At 33.2% G+C, this 12,865-nt stretch overlaps 1 protein-coding gene and 1 long non-coding RNA gene across 2 annotated transcripts in view; one reads left to right on the top strand and one right to left on the bottom strand.

Annotated features, from left to right (window-relative positions):
• Positions 1-2,338: 2,338 nt before the first annotated feature.
• LOC129914512 (uncharacterized) lies at positions 2,339-2,656 on the top strand. Its single transcript, XR_008772191.1, has 2 exons — positions 2,339-2,388; positions 2,444-2,656. It is a non-coding gene; the product is annotated as an uncharacterized LOC129914512 (long non-coding RNA).
• Positions 2,657-11,114: 8,458 nt separating this feature from the next.
• Positions 11,115-12,865, bottom strand: part of LOC129914504 (uncharacterized) — a 30,184-nt gene continuing 28,433 nt past the window's right edge. Inside the window, exon 4 of the mRNA XM_055993801.1 lies at positions 11,115-11,592. Within this exon, the coding sequence (XP_055849776.1) occupies positions 11,122-11,592 (471 nt within the window). The 3' untranslated portion in view covers positions 11,115-11,121. The remainder of the gene's footprint in view (positions 11,593-12,865) is intronic.

The raw sequence follows: 12,865 nt of genomic DNA, 5'->3' as shown, positions 1-12,865 counted from the left end.
CTTGAAGTACATATTGTTTTTGTTCCTCATCTTTAGTTAAAAGGTTATTAAAATCTGTTATTAATTTGACTCCTCTTTCTGTCATGTCATTTACGACTTTAAGTTATTGCACTTTTTTAAAGCCTTCTTTAAAATGCGGGTTTTCGGGCCAAAGATTTGGAGGTTCTTTGAGAAAACTTGTGTCTATTTCAATCGGCTGAAAATGTTCAATGTTTCTTTGTTCACAATATTTTTTAACCCTGCTGTGACAAATTGTTCATCTTCATGTGTATGTAGCTTTGGATTTACTATTCTGTTGGTTTCCGTTTCACTGGTTTTCAAAATTATGTTGGCCGTTTCTAATTTTTCGCCATCTCGTAAAGTTAGGTCAAAGAACGCCAGACCTGCCAGCTCTGAACTCAAATACCATAAATGGTTTGAGAATTTAGCAAGAGCCTTCTCTGAAATATCTTTTTCTATCTTGCGGTATTCAACGCAATTATGCAAAAGATCAAGATCTTGTTCAGGAGCCAGATAAGCTCTTGGGGCATTAAACCAAGCAAAAGTTTTTTCTTGTTGAATGTAAGTTAGATTTTGAAAAGTCAATTGGATTTTGCCCTAGTGCTTCTATTGTAGCTATAATTATGCGAGAAGCATTTCTATCAGATGCCTTACATCGATCCAATAACATAGAAAGTTTCATTGTTAATAGCTCTTTCACCCCACGACTATACCTCATACTTTTGCTACCCGAGGGCCCAGAGATAGAGAAACATCCATTCTATCCCAATCCGCAGAATAAAACAGTAAAAAAAAGTTTAATTTTAAATCGAGTTTGCACTTCAGCTCTTTTTGAGGTAAGTACTGAAAATTTAAATTGATGACAATATTTTTCGTTTTTAGTAAAACTAAACAAATTTAGCATTTGAATTATGTGTAACAACACTACCTTTAATTTAATATATAAAAAGTGAAAATATCCCGATTTGTTTGGGAGGTAGAGCTAATTTTCTTCGAAAAACAGTGAAAAAACAGAGATTTTTGATACTTTGAGCGAGTGTCGGCACCATTTAGAGTTATCCAATCGAGCTGAAATTTTGACTATATAAAAATCTGCAAAGGCGAAACATTTTATGGGGTTCCCCCGAAAAAAAATTCGACAAAAATTTTTTTCTATGGGAGTTGCGGTCACTCTAATGCCTACATTATTTATTTTTTATAATAACGACTGTTCAACTGTTTTTTTTTAATCTATTGAATGTATAAATATTGTATTATCAAATGTCAAATGAAAGAAACCCTATGGCGTATTGTAAAAAAACGGCTTTTTTCATTTTTTGCTTCTTTTTTATGAATTTTCGTGTAAATTTACTTAAAAATGGTGAATTTTATGAAAATTATCTTATTTTGATATAATAATGCAATTATAAATTGAATAAACACAAAAAATAATGTTGGCCATGTTTTTGGGAAAATTTATCTGTGTGGAGCGTTCAATTCCCTACAAGAATATGTAAAATTTGCTGAAATGTCAATTAATACAAAAATGATTCTTTTTAAGTAGAAGCTTGATGTAAAATTGGAAAATTGCGAGCCCGAGGACCTTCCCATTAATATAAAGATTTCATAATTGGTATGTTCATTCAAGAGGTGTCTAGCAATCGATTTTTCGGAGTACAAAATCAAAAAAATGAATATCGATTTTTTTGACCCACCCTAATATACATGGACGAAACGTTGTGACAAAAAGAAATTTGAATTTGAATTGAATTTTTTTTATTGAGTCTTTTAGGTTACATTTGCTGTCTTAGTCTAAAATAACAATTCTTTCTCAACTTTTATTAGTTAAACTGGCGTTTTATTAGTTAAAAACGTCAAAATTAATTAAACAAAAAAAAAAGTTGATTTGTCTAGTCTAGAATGCAGATCTTGCTACATTTCACCAACTCCTTTACCCGAAGGTACACCAATGCCACAGTACACATAAAAAGGTAATATATTCCGAACTGACGTTGGTCGCCAAATTGTCAAAATATGACAATTTGGCGACCAATGTCAACTACCGCATTTCTTAATTGTTTAAATTACCGACGAAAAACGCACAAAAACCGTAAAACCACGCACACAACTAATTTTTTAACATTTATTTATCTTTTTCCGAGACGAAACACGCAGAAAATTTGTTATTTTTCAATTTATAATTTTTTCAAATGACATTTTATAAATCAAAACAAAAACAAATTTCCTGTTTACTGCGATTGAAATATAAAAATTAAAGGCCGGCCTGACAGATTGGTGCCCATTTTTTGACAAACAAATTTTGACATTTTTCGGTATATATTACCTTATTATGTGTACTGTGCACCAATGCACCCGGATGTGATGCGAATGACTGGGAATCGACGGCATGTATTTAATAACATTAATATATCTCATGATCATTGTTTAATCAATATCTTTCTAGAGAATAACGAATTAGTAGGAGATATCAACAAAGGAATCCACCGTGTATTCACTAAGTGGAGGGAATACTGGACATCCAAAAGTGCACAAACAACAGCAGCAACAACAAATAAAAAGATTTATTTTATTTAATATGTGATTTAATATTGTATTTATTGTAATTTCTTTTGCTAAAAAAAACATTAAAATTAAAAAAAAAAACATTTTCAGTGAACAGAGATAAACAGAGTTTTTTGTTTTGCTAGAAATGTCAAACATATTCGATACTCGAGTATCGATCGATGTCAAAATGCCGGACGTCATTCGTTCTGACTTCGGCTCCGTTTTCTCGGAATGGAGATTTTCACCACACTAATACATATGCAATCGACTTCGCGGTGATTATAATTTCCATACTAATTTGAGCCGCCTTCGGACCAGTTTCTGAGCCTTAGAAAAAAACTCAATGAACAGCAAAAAGCTGTACTTTTCTGCCAGAACAGTCCAGCACAGTGTCAGTGAACACAGCTATATTCACGGTAAACTACCCTTCAAGCAAGAAAACGTAGTTCAGAAAAGACACTCCGACCGAGAAAAACGGGGTTGCACTCACACACTTGCAACTTTTTGTGCATGAACACAAAGTCGAAGGAGAAGCGTGGTGAAAAAGAGTGTAAAGGAAAAAAGAACGTATTAAAGACAAGGGCAAAAAAAACAAAGTCATTTTGTTATTCCATTTGTGAAGTGTCTCGTGTCGTGTCTTGTATAGTTAATTGTTTTTAAAATATATTAAATAATAATACAAAAATATTTAAAATTTACTATTAAAAATGAAATATGAAAATATTGTGTTTGCAAGTCGCGATTTTCAATGTGCAACCAAGAAGTGGAAGTACGAAAAATGAAAAAAAAATATTTTGGCGTGAGACGACATCATTAGCGAAATGAAAGAATTCTGCACAACACCAACAACCAGCAGCAACAACAAATGAATTAAAAGACTTATTGTATTTAAAGTTTTATATTGTATTTATTCTGATTAAAATAAAAGTTTGTTTGTCAAAATAAAAAAAATTCAACAAAAAAAATAATATATATTGTTCTTTTTTTGGTCGCAAATGCGTCATATTTGTTTTTGTTTTCGCAGCTCCGACTCGGGTACGACTTCGGCTCCATTTTCTTGGAGTGGAGATTTTCACCACACTTATACATATGCAATCGGCTTCGCGGTGATTATAATTTCCATACTAATTTGAGCTGCCTTCGGACCCGTTTTTGAGCCGAAGTCGGACTCAGCTCCGCCTGAGGTGGAGCGGATTCGGACCGAGGTCGGACTTGTTTGCTTGAAGGGTAGTGTAAACGAACGGTTTTTGGGTAAGACGTCCCTTCAAGCAAACAAGTCCAACCTCGGTCCGAATCCGCTTCTTCACCCCAATAGTGTCAAAAATTTTACACGGCGTTAACTATTTAACGCAATTCACACACGGCCTAAGAATAAGAAGTACAGGAACATGGTATAAAAAGACAAGGTATGATCATTAGAGCCGCTATCTTACAAAATGGGGTAATAAGTTTTTGACGTTTAATTTCGCAAAGTCAAAAGCAACAACAATTTCCAAGACAAATTTGTTTACAACAATTTCAATGGGCAGCTGTCAAAACCTTTAGTAGCCATTTTCAAGTTTTGACAGTTCTCGATACCGACCCTTCAAGCAAGAAAACGGAGTCCAGAAAAGACAGTCCGACCTCCGACCGAGAAAAGCGGGGTTGCACTCACACACTTGCAACTTTTTGTGTATGAACACAAAGTCTAAGAGAATCGTGGTGAAAACTGAGAAAAGGAAAAAAAAGTAGACAGACATAGCCAACAAGAGCAAAAGCGTCATTTTGTTATTTTTTGTTGAAGTGTTTAGTCGCGTCGTGTCTCGTGTCGTTGTTAATAAAATATGAGTATAATTATAAACAATTATTATCAAACTATTAACAATATGGAAACAAAAAAAGGAATGTTGTATAAATATATCGCTCAAAGTGTTTGGATTAAAGTGATGTGTTTCTGTTTGTGTTGAAGATGTAATCTCTAATGATGAAGAAAAAGGCAGAAGGTGAAACATGCGATTGGGCATCTAAAGAAACACCAACAACAGCAGCAACAACAAATAAAATAAAATGAAAAAAATGTATTATATTTTATATTGTATATATTGTGAAAATTTCGTTTGCCAAAATTAAATAAAAAAAACCAGTTTCAGTGAAAAAAAAAAAAAAAATCTTGTTCTTTTTTTGGTCGCAAATGAGAAACGTCATCCCTTTTTTGTTCCTCTTTCTGGTAGGTTTTCGCTGATCCGCCTCGAGTCCGACTTCGGCTCCGTTTTCTCGGAATGGAGGTTTTCACCACGCCAATACATATGCAATCGACTTCGCGGTGATAATAATTTCCATACTAATTTGAGCCGCCTTCGGACCAGTTTCTGATCCGAAGTCGGACTCAGCTCCGCCTCAGGCGGAGCGGATTCGGACCGACGTCGGACTTGTTTGCTTGAAGGGCATTTTGTTATTTTTTGTTGAAGTGTTTGGTCGCGTCGTGTCTCGTGTCGTTGTTTGTATAATGTTAGTTTATTAATTATAAACAATTTTATTAAATTATAAACAATATGGAAAACAAAAAAGGTATGTTTTATATATCGCTCAAAGTGTTTGGGTTAAAATGTTGTTTCTTCTTGTGTTGTAGATGTAATCTCTAATGATGAAGAAAAATCTAGAAGGTGAAACATGCGATTGGGTATCTAAAAAAACACCAACAACAGCAGCAGCATCAAATGAAATAAAATGAATTGTATTTTATAAAAATGTATTGTATTTTATATTGTATTTATTGTGAAAATTTCGTTTGCCAAAATAAAATAAAAAATAAAACAGTTTCAGTGAAAAAAAAAATAAATCTTGTTCTTTTTTTGGTCGCAAATGCGAAATATCATCCCTTTCTTATTCCTCTTTCTGGTAGGTTTTCGCTGCTCCGACTCAGGTCCGCCTTCGGCTCCGTTTTCTCGGAATGGAGATTTTCACCACACCAATACATATCCAATCGACTTCGCGGTGATTATAATTTCCATACTAATTTGAGCCGCCTTCGGACCAGTTTCTGATCCGAAGTCGGACTCAGCTCCGCCTCAGGCGGAGCGGATTCGGACCGAGGTCGGACCTGTTTGCTTGAAGGGGAGTTTTTTCTAATGATCATACCATAAACAAAAAATACCAAGAAGGGAAACTCGGCGGTCAACTGACGTTTGCCTACAAGCTGCGAGGTGTGTCGAATGTCGTGAACCTATCGTTGTGTTCGTGTTGGATGTGTGGTGAATGTCGTGAACCTATAAATGTGTGCGTGTTAACGTCATTTACCAACGTGGTGGCTTTCACATATATTGACAGACAACATTGTACACAAAAGGGTTTTGGGGGGTAAGACGTACTAAAGTTTTTCAGTCTTGGTATTTTTTGTTTATGGATCATACCTTCTCTTTTTATACCATGGTCTTAAAGGATATAATAGGTGTGTTTTTTATTACAACCGGTCTTAACTGGACAAAAAAAACGCAGTCTGGGCTAAGCAATTTACATGTTAAATACAACAACACCTTAGCCCCTTGGGCTTAGTTGTTTAGCCCGGAGAATTCTCTGGGCTTAACTTTTTGAAGAGTTTTAAATCTGTGCTACCAAACTAATTTTTTCATAAATTGTTTAGAATTTGTTAAAAAACGTGAAAACTCACGTTTGGAAGGACAAAATGTATTAAAATAGTTTTGCTAGCATACATTTTTGTATCTCTTTGTAAAACATACATGAAAAATACAAGAAAATGACTAAAGCGAAAAATATGACAACTCTAAATTTTTGTTGTGTCTGCTGTTTTCGGAACATTCAATATACAGTGCTGCCAAGATTTCAGGTTAAGCCCCGAGACGTTTTTTTTGTCCAGTTAAGACCGGTGGTAATAAAAAACACACCTAATATACATATATATATGGAGTGCTTGTGCTGTTAGTTCCATGAAGCTTTTATAGAGGGCTCTAGTTACTTTAAGATTTTCGATGAGTGCATGCCTCCATTTTATTTTCATTTGATGGCTGTCATCAACAACATTGTATATATTAGAGTGACCGCAAGAAATCGATTTTCGAAATTTGGTCGGGGGAACCCCATAAAATGTTCCGCCTTTGCAGATTTTTAGATAGCCAAAATTTCAGCTCGATTGGATAACTCTAAATGGTGCCGACACTCGCTCAAAGTATCAAAAATCTCTGTTTTTTCACTGTTTTTCGAAGAAAATTAGCTCTAGCTCCCAAACAGATCGGGTTATTTTCACTTTTTATATATTAAATTAAGGGTAGTGTTGCTACACATAATTCAGATGCTAAATTTGTTTAGTTTTACTAAAAAACAAAAATTTTGTCATCAATTTAAATTTTCAGTATACTTACCTCAAAAAGAGCTGAAGTGCAAACTCGATTTAAAATGAAACTTTTTTTAAACTGTTTTATTTAAAAAAACGAAACATTTAACAGAATTCTAAGGCTGTGTGTGAATTGCGTTAAATAGTTAACAACGTGTAAAATTTTTGACACTATTGAGGTGAACAAAAAAATTTCAGCTGTATGGCTTATTGTTTAATATTTTTCTCTGCCTCTTTTCTGCTATGAAACTCCTTTTTAATAAAAAAAAAAAAAACAAAACCATCTGCAAAAAAAAATTTAACTCAAATTTAACCAGGTCCCAGAGCCCAATAAATTTTTAACAGCTGAAATTTTTTTATTCACCTCAATAGTGTCAAAAATTTTACACTATGTTAACTATTTTACGCAATTCACACACGGCCTAAAAGGCCTAAAAAACAAAAAAAATAACATCGTGTTACATTTCTTATACATAATTAATGAAGTAAATACTAAAAAAATTTAATCAAGAGATTTACAAAGTAGTTTTGGAAGCATCAGGATACAATTTTCGGCACTCACTGACTACTTGAACCTTGAAGTACATATTGTTTTTGTTCCTCATCTTTAGTTAAAAGGTTATTAAAATCTGTTATTAATTTGACTCCTCTTTCTGTCATGTCATTTACGACTTTAAGTTATTGCACTTTTTTAAAGCCTTCTTTAAAATGCGGGTTTTCGGGCCAAAGATTTGGAGGTTCTTTGAGAAAACTTGTGTCTATTTCAATCGGCTGAAAATGTTCAATGTTTCTTTGTTCACAATATTTTTTAACCCTGCTGTGACAAATTGTTCATCTTCATGTGTATGTAGCTTTGGATTTACTATTCTGTTGGTTTCCGTTTCACTGGTTTTCAAAATTATGTTGGCCGTTTCTAATTTTTCGCCATCTCGTAAAGTTAGGTCAAAGAACGCCAGACCTGCCAGCTCTGAACTCAAATACCATAAATGGTTTGAGAATTTAGCAAGAGCCTTCTCTGAAATATCTTTTTCTATCTTGCGGTATTCAACGCAATTATGCAAAAGATCAAGATCTTGTTCAGGAGCCAGATAAGCTCTTGGGGCATTAAACCAAGCAAAAGTTTTTTCTTGTTGAATGTAAGTTAGATTTTGAAAAGTCAATTGGATTTTGCCCTAGTGCTTCTATTGTAGCTATAATTATGCGAGAAGCATTTCTATCAGATGCCTTACATCGATCCAATAACATAGAAAGTTTCATTGTTAATAGCTCTTTCACCCCACGACTATACCTCATACTTTTGCTACCCGAGGGCCCAGAGATAGAGAAACATCCATTCTATCCCAATCCGCAGAATAAAACAGTAAAAAAAAGTTTAATTTTAAATCGAGTTTGCACTTCAGCTCTTTTTGAGGTAAGTACTGAAAATTTAAATTGATGACAATATTTTTCGTTTTTAGTAAAACTAAACAAATTTAGCATTTGAATTATGTGTAACAACACTACCTTTAATTTAATATATAAAAAGTGAAAATATCCCGATTTGTTTGGGAGGTAGAGCTAATTTTCTTCGAAAAACAGTGAAAAAACAGAGATTTTTGATACTTTGAGCGAGTGTCGGCACCATTTAGAGTTATCCAATCGAGCTGAAATTTTGACTATATAAAAATCTGCAAAGGCGAAACATTTTATGGGGTTCCCCCGAAAAAAAATTCGACAAAAATTTTTTTCTATGGGAGTTGCGGTCACTCTAATGCCTACATTATTTATTTTTTATAATAACGACTGTTCAACTGTTTTTTTTTAATCTATTGAATGTATAAATATTGTATTATCAAATGTCAAATGAAAGAAACCCTATGGCGTATTGTAAAAAAACGGCTTTTTTCATTTTTTGCTTCTTTTTTATGAATTTTCGTGTAAATTTACTTAAAAATGGTGAATTTTATGAAAATTATCTTATTTTGATATAATAATGCAATTATAAATTGAATAAACACAAAAAATAATGTTGGCCATGTTTTTGGGAAAATTTATCTGTGTGGAGCGTTCAATTCCCTACAAGAATATGTAAAATTTGCTGAAATGTCAATTAATACAAAAATGATTCTTTTTAAGTAGAAGCTTGATGTAAAATTGGAAAATTGCGAGCCCGAGGACCTTCCCATTAATATAAAGATTTCATAATTGGTATGTTCATTCAAGAGGTGTCTAGCAATCGATTTTTCGGAGTACAAAATCAAAAAAATGAATATCGATTTTTTTGACCCACCCTAATATACATGGACGAAACGTTGTGACAAAAAGAAATTTGAATTTGAATTGAATTTTTTTTATTGAGTCTTTTAGGTTACATTTGCTGTCTTAGTCTAAAATAACAATTCTTTCTCAACTTTTATTAGTTAAACTGGCGGCTATAATGTATGGCCTGCTCTTTCTATTAGTTTGCAATAAAATACAATGTTTGCCTCATGGCTGTCAGTAAAATGTTTTACCTACTCTTGCTCATGACAGAGGGTTGTGTATGCTTTTGCTGTGACGTTTTGTCGTTATCTGTTACATTGTTGGCTTATGGTTGCAACGTTATAAATTTACATATATACAAAAACTTAAAACTAAATAATAAAAAAAAACTATACTAAAATGCCTATGGTTAAAGATTTACAGATATATATAAATATTCTTTTTATTGTATATAAGAGCGAGAGCTCTGTACATTACTTTTTCTTGTAAAATGTGACGAGACAAATTTAATAGACTTTTAGAGCGAGAACGCTCTATACGATTTATAATTTCATGTATATTAGATAGGCATACATTTACGATTATTGCACACAAACAGATTTTTTTTTCATGTATCATTTAGACAAAATAATATTTATATATTGATAGGCAAATGAAAAAAACATAAATGGAAGTTACATTGAATGCATGCATATTATTTTTGATTTTTCTTTAAAACAAAACAAAATGATTTACACTGATAAGACACTTGTCATTGAAGAAGATTCTTTACGTTGCAACGACGTTGGTTTGTGTATATTGGTTTCAGGTACAGCATCAGGTGTTTCGATGCGCCGTTATGATTCATACCGCTTACTTGTATGGATATATATAGCGTTCGATGAAATGCCGCTATTTACTGTTGTGGTGTGTTATGTTGTACTGTTAGCACAGTTTAGCTTTTTGTACATACTAGGTTTCTTGATGGTTTATGGCGATGTAAATATCCATCCTAGTCACTTTTTGTATTATTATTAGCTGTGGTTAATTGCTGTTGCTGTTGTTGATTTATGTCGACTTCATAGTCGCACGTTCTTTGCAGGACACACGAACGGGTTGGGGCATCCCGCAGACCCGTAAGTGACTCGTCCGGATCTCCCCCACTATTTGAATTAATTAGCTGTGGCTAATTATCTATTGCTGGTGTTGACTTATAAGTCACACGTGTTTGCTGGACATACGAATGGGTTGGGGCAATCCCACAGACCCATAAGTAACTCGTCCGGATAATATAACTTTACGTTAAACTTTTACTAGCTCTAAGAGCTGCGACTGCCTTCGCCCACGGTTACTACCAAACCCGAGAATGAAAAATGTGACAAAAAGAAACTGTTTGTTTCATTTGACCTGAAGCCCGTTCACCAAAAACTTATAAAATTTGTATCTATTGTTTTTAACTTTATGGTTGTTTTATATGTAGAATACTTAAATTTAACATAAATTTGTATACAGTTTGAACATAGTAATTTTGTTTTTTTAATTCTAACAAAAACGGAGTGATTAAAATAAATTGAACTAAAATTAACTAGTTCAGAACTAGTTCAGTAGCGTGATTTGATCGATCACTCAAATTAACTAAAGTGCCCAAATCTAATTTTTAGGCTTAGTGAACCCATAAGCATAACTTTAAAATAAGTACGAAACTACCCCCAAAATGTGAAAAAACTAAAATAATTAATAAAATAGAGCTCCTAGAAAGAAACGAATGTGATTTATAGGCTTACTGACCCCAAATACTATATCGTCTCTACGAACGGATTCCGCGTATCGTAGAAAATTTCTGATACGAATAGAATTCGTGATAAAACTGATTAAAAATAAAATATTTCAAAAATTAGAGCTCTAGAAAGAAACCTATATAAATTGTTTTAAATTCTTCCTTATTTCGTGACCTTTCTTTATTAAAATGATTTGATCTCCATCGTCGGCCATAGCCGAAAAAGAAGTGTTAATTTTTGTATACATATGTCTTATAAAAGTAATGCAACTTGTGCGCTATCAGGGTGCATTGGACCAATGCGATGACTAAATGGTTTCCCATCAAAAATAAATCTCTTGTACGGAACACGATTAAGGACTTGAAAATTATTGGCTTTACCACATTTTTGCGAAAAATTAGAAGTAAATAGTGCAGTTACAGCCTTTGGTCTTTTGTTTTGTAGATGTTTGGCAATCTTATTCACACCAATATTCTGGTTGAGCTCCCGAGCTAGATCTATTGAGTGTTTGGTAAGAGCACTTCCTAGGCCTTTCCTTCCGAACTCTGGCAGGACAACAAGAAACATTAACTCCAAGAGACAATCGATTTTGAACAGTTCAAATGGATCGATTTCTTCATCCATCTCTATCATGTATGACATTAGAGCTTTGGCGTTTTCCGATGCACAGCTGTTGTCTCGGAACTCAACAAAAAATGGAACTTCCACTGTCTCGTCAATGAACTAAAATTATAAATAAAAAAGGTGTCTCAACAAAAACATTTCGCTGGCTGAGAACTATAATGCTGTATGTCTGCAGGGTTTTCCATAAAACATAGAACATTATAGTTCTCAGCCAGCGATTTATTACAACCCGGCTGAACTGGACATTATCAATAAAAACGCAGTCGGGGCTAAACAATTTACATGTTAAATGCAGCAACATCTTTGACAAGTAACTCCACAGCGAATGCAAAGGTTTACAATTTGATCAAAATAGGAATTTTAATAAAAATTACAATCAGAATAATAATCAGAATGATAATTTTAAGACTGAAAGAGAACAAAGTGTTCGATTAAGCTCCCAACCAGTCGGGATGTACAAAAAATTAAGCTGAAATGGAAAAAATTAGATCGTGCAATTTTTTCATAGGATGGTAGAGGGGATCACTGAGAGCTTAAACCAGTTTTTCGGGAAAATCGACCTTGTGCTTAAGCCACCATCTTGGATTAAAGGTAAACCACGTTTTAGTGAATAACTCGGCCATTTTTGATTTTTGACAGAAATTATATATATAAAACCTGTCGAAATTTTTATTTTCTATAACTTTTATCTTAATAAATTTTTCTATATGACCCATAATATTCGAGTTAATTTGAAAAAAACTATACCCCACTCAGCTTAAACTTTATACCCGCTTTGATTATAGATTTTAAGATCAACGCAATATGGGAGTGTTTTTACATGTTTTTGGTGATGATAAATCTAGCTGCAATGTTAGTTTTTGCAAATTCCAAATTCAAATCGGTTCATTAATGCCTGAGATATGACCAATTGTGTATAATAAAAGCTTAAACGAGAGAGTGAGTTATAAACAATTGGTCATATCATTAATGAACCGATTTGAAAAATTCAAAGATTTAATTGTCTTGCTAGACATCAATTATAATATTTACTAATTTTGTTTAAAACGACCCTTACCGATTTTGAGATAGTTCCTTTTGTTTATAAAATTTCAGGAATTTGCAAAAACTAACATTGCAGCTAGATTTATCATCACCAAAAACATATAAAAACACTCCCATATTGCGTTGATCTTAAAATCTATAATCAAAGCGGGTATAAAGTTTAAGCTGAGTGGGGTATAGTTTTTTCAAATTAACTCGAAAAATATGGGTCATATAGAAAATTAAATTTTCGACAAGTTTTATATATATAATTTTTGTCAAAAATCAAAAATGGCCGAGTTATTCACTAAAACGTGGTTTACCTTTAATCCAAGATGGCGACTTAAGC

The sequence above is a fragment of the Episyrphus balteatus genome, chromosome 3 (assembly GCF_945859705.1).
Source record: "Episyrphus balteatus chromosome 3, idEpiBalt1.1, whole genome shotgun sequence".
Lineage (NCBI taxonomy): Eukaryota > Metazoa > Arthropoda > Insecta > Diptera > Syrphidae > Episyrphus > Episyrphus balteatus.
This window is presented reverse-complemented; position numbering and strand designations above follow the sequence as displayed.